The following is an 8,468-nucleotide window of genomic DNA, read 5'->3' as shown; positions in this document are numbered from 1 at the left end:
TAGTTGAGCGAGTTAGATTCTTGCTTTCAGAAGCTAAACTTCCAAATACATTTTGGGCGGAAGCACTTAACACTGTTGCCTATTTGATCAATTTGTCTCCTGCTGTTGCTTTGGATGGTGATGTCCCAGATAGAATTTAGTTTACCAGGATGCTCCATTTGATGAAGTTGTGGTTGATCAGCAACTAATTCCTGCTCAGGTAACTACTTCGAATGCTTCTGAAACCTCTCTTAGAAGATGTACAAGGGAGAAGCAAAAATCAATGCGTTATCCTGCTGATGAGTATGTACATTTGACTGACCTGAGAATTATAATGAAGCCATGCAAGATACTCACAAAGATCAGTGGATCAAAGCCATGGAAGATGAGATGAAGTCACTGCATGAGAATGGCACATATGAGTTAGTGAAATTGCCGAAAGGTAAGAGAGCTTTATCTAACAATTGGTATCAGAGCGAGGTTCAAGACAGGTTCATCTTAGCGAGTTCAGTTTTAACCGCAATCTATTTTATATTAATCGTGATTTTTGTCTGAGAAATTTGACCGGAGTGATACGCACGTTGAGACAAGCTTTGTGCTGGATATTTTGAGATGCGACCTGTTGAAGACTATGTGAAGAAGGTGGATAAAATTTATTTTGTTAGAAAATTCAGGCCAAGGGGGAGAATTGTTAGGTGTTGTCCTGATTTTCTTACCATATTTGGTTCTTCTATTTCTTGAAGGAAAGACAACATATTTACTATAATTGGATTTTCCTTTTTGTAAAAGTAAATTATAAATCTCTCATATTTGGCTAGTCCTTTTTCTTGTAGGAAAATGTTTGGACTTCTATAAATTGAGGATCCTTCCTTCTTATTTAGCAGCCACAATGTAGCCATATGGGGTTGAGAATCGTGTTTAGGGGGAGAACTTTACGGGACAAGTGTTAGTGTGTTAGTTGTGTTTGCCTCTTCGTTTTTCGATATTTTGTACTCTCTTTTTATATAGTAGATTGCTCATCTCCAGCCGTGGACGTAGGTCAATTGAACGAACCACGTTAAATGTTTGTGTCTCTTTTGGTATATTTCTCTTTTATTGTCTGATTATTGGAGTTCAAAATTTGCGTTACTAATTTCCGCATGACACCTGATTTTTTCGATCTTAACTCTTACTTGCAGGACACCAACATTAATATCAATGCACTTATACAGAGGTAGGAGACTGATTGATTAAAATGAGAAAAGAAAATAAAAGAAAAAAGTTTAAATGACCCTCGGAAGAAAACCAATTTCACGGGATACTTTTAAAAAGATATCGGTAATTTGTAGTTCTTTAATTATGCAAGAAAAAGTTGGGAACTTATTAAGACACTTTAGAAAAATATTTCCTCTTCATACCTAAAGTGAGAGTACTGCTGCTTATTGTAATAAAGATTGTTACTAGTAATAAAAAAGCAGCCACCGTCACCGCGCGATCAGTTATTGGGAGTTGAGAGAAGGAAAAAGAGGGTATATATATGTCAAATAGGCCTATAGTTTGTCAGATCTCGGACACATGGGCGGAGCTAGAGTACCGGAAGCGAGTTCGACTGACCCCGGTAATTTTGATTCGAACTCTGTATTTGTTTTAAGAAAATCAATTGAATATATATAAATAATTAATTTAAAACTCAATTACTTAAAATGATTAGAATTTCGAACTCATAAATTTGAAATCCTTGCTTCTCTGTTTGGACACTCCTTTATATTAGTAGTTTATAATTTCCCATAACAAACATAATTGGACAACTTATAAACATTCCCATAACTCTTTTCTCTCCATCTCTCTCTAACATTTAATCTTTTCCCCTCCTCTTCTCGTTCTCATGGGGTTTAATTCTATTTTGTTGTATAGCCTCCCAATCTTTTGTTTATTCTTCATGATATGGAAGATTATAGATCAAAAGAGGCACCAAAATTGCTACATTTTGGATTACCAATGCTACAAACTAATCTATAAATAATGATATAGATATAGATAGATATATATAGAATAGATAGATATAGACGAGGGATTTGCTCATACTTTCTGAATCAATATTGTAGATCCTAAGTTCAACTTTCATAAGGTCAACTTTTATAAGGTCAAATGATTCATCACTTGGACTCTTCTTCACAAAGTTATGGCCGCTCTACCAAACGTGTAGTGCGCAGTGCACCATACCGATGACTGGCGCGGTTCACTAGACCAATGCTTCGAGCTCAATGGGACGCACTGAGCTTCGGAGGGTACCTGAAGAGTTCTCAAGGGCTATTATGCCTTGAGAAACAATATAAAAAGTCTTTTTTATTTTTTTTTATTTTTTATTTTTGAGTAGTTTTTGCATACTTTCAGATTGATAAACGTCACTATAAGGAGTAAAACCTTTTTTGTTCGAATTGAACTTTGAAATTATTTTTGGGCTTGATTCTTGAGAGCAATTCTTTCTAATTCAAATATTTATATCTTTGCTTCTTTTTCGATGTTCTATGGTGACAAGTTTTTGAAAATTATTGTAAAATATTCCACACTAAATTTTTTTGCTTTTCCAATCGTGCGTTAATTTTTTTTATTTGGAACTGTTCACTATTCGAAATTTGCTGATCACCAACTATCACCACCACTGGCTTGTAAAAAATGCATCATCAAATGAACAATTTTTCTCAACAAAATATAATGAATTGAGATTTATCAAAATTTTGTTGATATATTATTTACTTGTTACACATTAGTTTAGATTCTATATATTTTCTAGTTTCAAATAAAGATGGATAAAAGCAAACCGGCTTACTTACTAAGAGGCCGTTTGGACGTACAAAATTTTGGCTTTTTTCCAAGAAAAAATTTGAAAACAATGTTTGGTTATCCATATCTTACCAATTTTTCAATTCCACTTGAAAATGTATTTTCAAATTTGAAAAAATAGTTCTTCAATTGAAAATGCATTTACCAGTTTTTCATTTCAAAATGCATTTTCACTAATTTTTAATTTTACAAATTTACTCTATACTTTTAAAATTTATAAAATAACCCCATCAATTATTAACCTACAACTACCCACGTGTATCCCCTCGATTATCATATGAAGTTACTGCAGCAGATAATGAACCCTTTTCTTTTGACGACTACCATGTTGCTAAACAATAGCATGTTTGATTATTTATTTCAAGTAGTATAATTAAATTGGGACGGTTTTGATATTTTTTACAAGTTATGGGGTATGAATCATATTTTATGATTTTGCCAAAAAAAAAAAAAAGACATTCAAATATATTGCAAAAATTATAACCAAACACAACTTTATCTTCAATTCAAATTTTAGTGAAATTCCAAATTTGAAAATTTATTTTGGAATTCATGGCCAAATTTATTTTGGAATTCAGATTTAGAGATAATATTACAATAATCAAGTATGTTTTAAGTTCAGATATCCTAATTTTAATAAAAATAACAGGGCCTAATTTACCGGGTAGGCCTATTAATAAAACACTCCCTACTGTAAGATTGACTCAAATTCGCGACACTTGCTTTAAATTTGATGGATCTCAACCACCTCATCGCACCCTCCATATTACGACCCATTGAGTTAACCCGCCATTGGTTGTCTTCATAAATTTATCCTTAACAGACTGTCATCTACCACGCCTTGCATTTCCTAAAAGTAGACGAATCAAACCGCTACATAAAGTTACTAGCAGGACACCAACATTAATATCAGTGCACTTATACAGAGAAGGAAACTGATTGATTAAAATGAGAAAAGAAAAGAAAAAAGTTTAAATGACCCTCAGAAGAAAACCAATTTCACGGGATACTTTTAAAAAATTTTCGATAATTTGTGGTTCTTTAATTAAGTAAGAAAATGTTGGGAACTAATAAAGAAACTTCACACAAATATTTCCTCTTCATACATAAAGTGAGAGCAGCTTATTGTAATAAAGATCGTTACTAACAAAAAAGCAGCCACCGTCACCCATCAGTTATTGGGAGTTGAGAGAAGGAAAAAGAAGTTATATATGTCAAATAGCCTTATAGTTTGTCACATGTGGATCTTGGACACTGGGGCGGACCTAGAGTGATGAGAGCGGGTTCGGCTGATCCCAGTAACTTTAATTCTAACCCTGTAATTGTCTTAATAAAATTAATTGTATATGTATAAATAATTAATTCAAATTTTAATAACTTAAAATATTAGAATTTCGAACCCATAAGTTTGAAATATTGATATCACCTCTGCTTGGACACTCCTTTATATAATTAGAAGTTTATAATTCCCCATAACAAACATAATTGGACAACTTATAAACATTCCCATACTCTTTTCTCTCCATCTCTCTCTAACATTTAATCTTTTCCCCTCCTCTTCTCGTTCTCATGGATTTTAATTCCATTTTGTTGTATAGCCTCCCAATCTTTTGTTTATTCTTCACGATATGGAAGATTATAGATCAAAAGAGGCACCAACATTGCTACATTTTGGACTACCAATGCTACAAACCAACCGATGATCGAATGCTTAGCACAAGATTTTGTGGAGAAGTGATTAGGAGAAACAAGAATCTTGGCCTAAATGAGTACAAGTTTCTTCTAAAAGCCATTGTGAGCTCTGGCATAGGCGAACAAACATATGCACCAAGAATGGTCTTTTATGGTCGTGAAGAGTGTCCTACTTATGATGATGGAATTTCAGAAATGGAAGAATTCTTCCATGATAGTATTGACAAGATTTTGAAGAGGACAAAAATTCTCCCTTCAGAAATTGATGTATTAGTAGTGAATATCTCAATGCTTGCAACTATGCCTTCGTTATCTGCTCGAATTATCAATCACTACAATATGAGGGAAGATATCAAGGTATATAATCTCACTGGAATGGGGTGTAGTGCAAGCCCTATATCGATAAATATCGTACAAAACATTTTCAAGATTCAAAAGAATAAACTTGCCCTAGTGGTGACATCTGAATCTTTAAGTCCAAATTGGTATTCTGGAAATGATAGATCTATGATTCTTTCTAATTGTTTGTTTAGGTCAGGAGGGTGTGCAATACTTTTGACAAATAAATTGTCTTTAAAAAACAAAACCATGTTCAAGTTAAAATGCCTAGTTAGGACACACCATGGTGCAAAAGATGAATCTTATAATTGTTGCATACAAAAGGAGGATGATCAAGGTAGGATAGGGTTTCATCTTGATAAAACTCTCCCCAAAGCTGCAACAAGGGCTTTTGTTGATAATTTGAAAGAAATTGCCCCAAAAATACTTCCAATTCGAGAGCTTCTTCGATTTGCAATTATCTCTACTCTGAGGAAATTCAACCAGAAGTACAAGGGTAAATTTGGACCTCGTCCCGTTATCAATTTCAAGACAGGTGTGGATCATTTTTGCCTTCATACTGGAGGAAAAGCAGTGATTGATGGAATAGGTGCAAATTTGAATCTAAGTGAATATGATTTGGAGCCAGCAAGAATGACATTGCATAGATTTGGTAACACTTCTGCTAGTAGTCTTTGGTATGTTCTTGGTTATATGGAGGCTAAAAAAAGGTTAAAGAAAGGTGACAATGTTTTTATGATTAGTTTTGGAGCAGGTTTTAAATGCAATAGTTGTTTGTGGGAAGTTGTTAGAGATTTGGGTGATGGAAATGTGTGGGAAGATTGCATTGATAATTATCCACCAAAAACTCTAGCAAATCCTTTCTTGGAAAAATTTGGGTGGATTCAGAATGAAGATCCTAGTACCTTTTATGTTCCAGATGACTATGTCATCCCTTGATCTAAAGGATTTACTTTAATTTAATTACAGTTCAATTTTTTTAGGTTTCTGGTGTGGGATTTTAATTTATTAGTACTTTTAAAAAAAAAAAAAATATTTCATGTATGTAAATTGAAAATGTTCATGTATAGTTATTTCATTGGTGGATTCTTTGTTCAACAAGAATCCTTCTCTGATGAAATGTAAAGTGTGTTGTTTTTATGTTTGACTAATTTATCATTCTTTCACTTTTTTATTATTTGAACTTTAAGGGCTCTGATTCAAATCATATCTAATTTATCAAGCTCAAAATCTGTAATTATCCAGTGAGTTTTTTAAACATATACTATATAAAATTTAAGCCAAAACCATTGAATTGAGACGAACCAATAATTTATTGGAAAAATTTCACATAAGAACAATTGGGATCTCTACTTTTCAATTTTATAGCTCATATTTCAATTTACAACCAACCAGCCCAAAAATAATAGGTTAAGATTCAACATCCAACTCCAATAGGTTCTCAAAATTACTATTTAATTTTAAAAAAAGATTTCTCAAGCTTTTAAGTTAATTTTCGAATCAGTAACTGTAACCCAAATATTAGTTCAACAAACCAAATCCATTTGGATAGTGAAAATTAGATTTTTAACAAGCTTAAATATATGAGTTTAGATTCCGAATTTGATTTGTGAGAAATTTGGAGTGGGTATTATCTAGAATTGTTAGAAATAGTAGAAGGAGGTTGTATATAAAATTTGAAGTCATTTAATGGAGATTTGGACTAATTTTGAACAAGAGTTGCAACTGAAAATCGTGAAAGAAGTTCTTCCACAGACGCTTGTATAAAGCTGTATAAAAGTGTATAATAGTGTATAAGATGTGTTTATACACTATTATACAAGATTATACATAATTATACAAAAAACTGACTTCGTCTTCTTCCTTGCGTTTTTTCTGAAATTTAACTCAAATCTTGCTCAAATCTACTCCAAATCAGTTCAAATTTAAATTTTGAGCTCCTTTTGATATTTTCAATCAATTGGAACAACACCCAATCCAAACAACTATCAAACTTAAAAAATCTTATTTTTGAAAGCCAAGCTTTGAATGACCTTCAATGGTGGAATGTTGAATCTTTAATTTTCTTACGTTACCACCAGGTGACATATGGGAGAAGTAGTAATGACGGACTGCTCTTGAAGCATATGTAGAAGATGTGAGAAGAAAAGAGAGTGAAAGCAATGTTTGTGAGAACATAGATTTAACTCCATAGTTTTTAGAAGCAATGATTGTAAGAAAACAAATTTTAAATTTGCTAGTGCTTTCAAAATATGTACAATATGGGCTAGATTGGGTAAAACTTAAAAATATGAGCTATTTTTTGTTATGGTGTGAAGCCAAGTGTATTTTCTTGTAATTCTTTCTTTATTTTATACCTCCTCTATTTCAATTTAGATGACACATTTCATTCATCGAGAGTCAATTTAACTAAACTTTAAAGCTAAATTAAATTAGTTCAACTTATTATTTTAAAATTAAAATTAAGATATACAAAAACTATACAAAAATACCATAAGTAACAAAATATATTTTAAAATGTTGGTCAAACTTCACGAGACTCTTGATAAATTAAATGTGTCATCTATATTGAAAGGAAGGAAGTAAACCTTTATTCACTTAAACATCATTACATTATATGTATTCTGCATTTAAGTTACTATATTTATGATTATATTATTTAATATGATGATCATACTGAATGCCAAATATTTTCCGACTAGTCAGGTTACTGTTACTTTTCTCTTCCCCCTCTATTTTCAGTTTACATACAAGATATATTATTATTTTTTAAACCATCAGTACTACTCCCTCCGTTTCAATTTATATGAGGTAGTTTAACTCGATACAGAGTTTAAAAAAAAGATAGAATTACAAGAAAATACACTTGACTTCACACCATAACAAAAAATAGTCCATATTTTTAAGATTTACCCGACCTAGCCCATATTGTACATATTTTGGAAGCACTAACAAATTCAAAATTTGTTTTCTTACAACTATTGCTTCTAAAAGCTATGAAGTTAAATTTATGTTCTCACAACCATTGCTTTCACTCTCTTTTCTTCTCACATCTTCTACATATGCTTCAAGGGGCCGTCTGCCATTACTGCTCCTCCCCTGTGTCACCTGGTTGCAATGTAAGAAAATTAAAGATTCATCATTCCACCATTGAAAGTCATTCAAAGCTTTTGCTTTCAAAAATAAGTTTATTTTTTAGTTTGTTAGTTTTTTGGATTGAGTGTTGTTCCAATTGATTGAAAATATCAAAAGGAGTTCAAAATTTAAATTTGAAGTGATTTGGAGTAGATTTAAGCAAGATTTGAGTTAAATTTCAGAAAAAACGCAAGGAAGAAGACGAAGTCAGTTTTTTGTATAATTGTGTATAATCTTGTATAATAGTGTATATGAGTTTATAAACACATCTTATACACTATTATACACTTTTATATACCTTTATACAAACGTCTATAGACGAACCTCTTCCATGATTTTCGGTTGCAATTCTTGTTCAAAATCAGTCCAAATCTTCATTAAATGACTTCAAATTTTATATACAACCTCCTTATACTATTTCTAACAATTCTAGATAATACTCACTCCAAATTTCTCACAAATCAAATTCGGAATCTAAACCCACATATTTAAGCTTGTTA

General features: G+C 31.9%; 1 protein-coding gene across 1 annotated transcript; it reads left to right on the top strand.

Annotated features, from left to right (window-relative positions):
* The first annotated feature begins 4,295 nt into the window (after positions 1-4,295).
* LOC104240881 (3-ketoacyl-CoA synthase 12-like) lies at positions 4,296-5,815 on the top strand. Its single transcript, XM_009795780.2, has one exon. The coding sequence runs from the start codon at positions 4,372-4,374 to the stop codon at positions 5,770-5,772; it is 1,401 nt and encodes a 466-aa protein (XP_009794082.1). The 5' UTR covers positions 4,296-4,371; the 3' UTR covers positions 5,773-5,815.
* Positions 5,816-8,468: the final 2,653 nt, after the last annotated feature.

Source organism: Nicotiana sylvestris, chromosome 2, assembly GCF_000393655.2.
Source record: "Nicotiana sylvestris chromosome 2, ASM39365v2, whole genome shotgun sequence".
Taxonomy (NCBI): Eukaryota; Viridiplantae; Streptophyta; class Magnoliopsida; order Solanales; family Solanaceae; genus Nicotiana; species Nicotiana sylvestris.
Note: the sequence above shows the minus strand (reverse complement) of the source record. Positions and strands in the feature narration are given on the sequence as shown.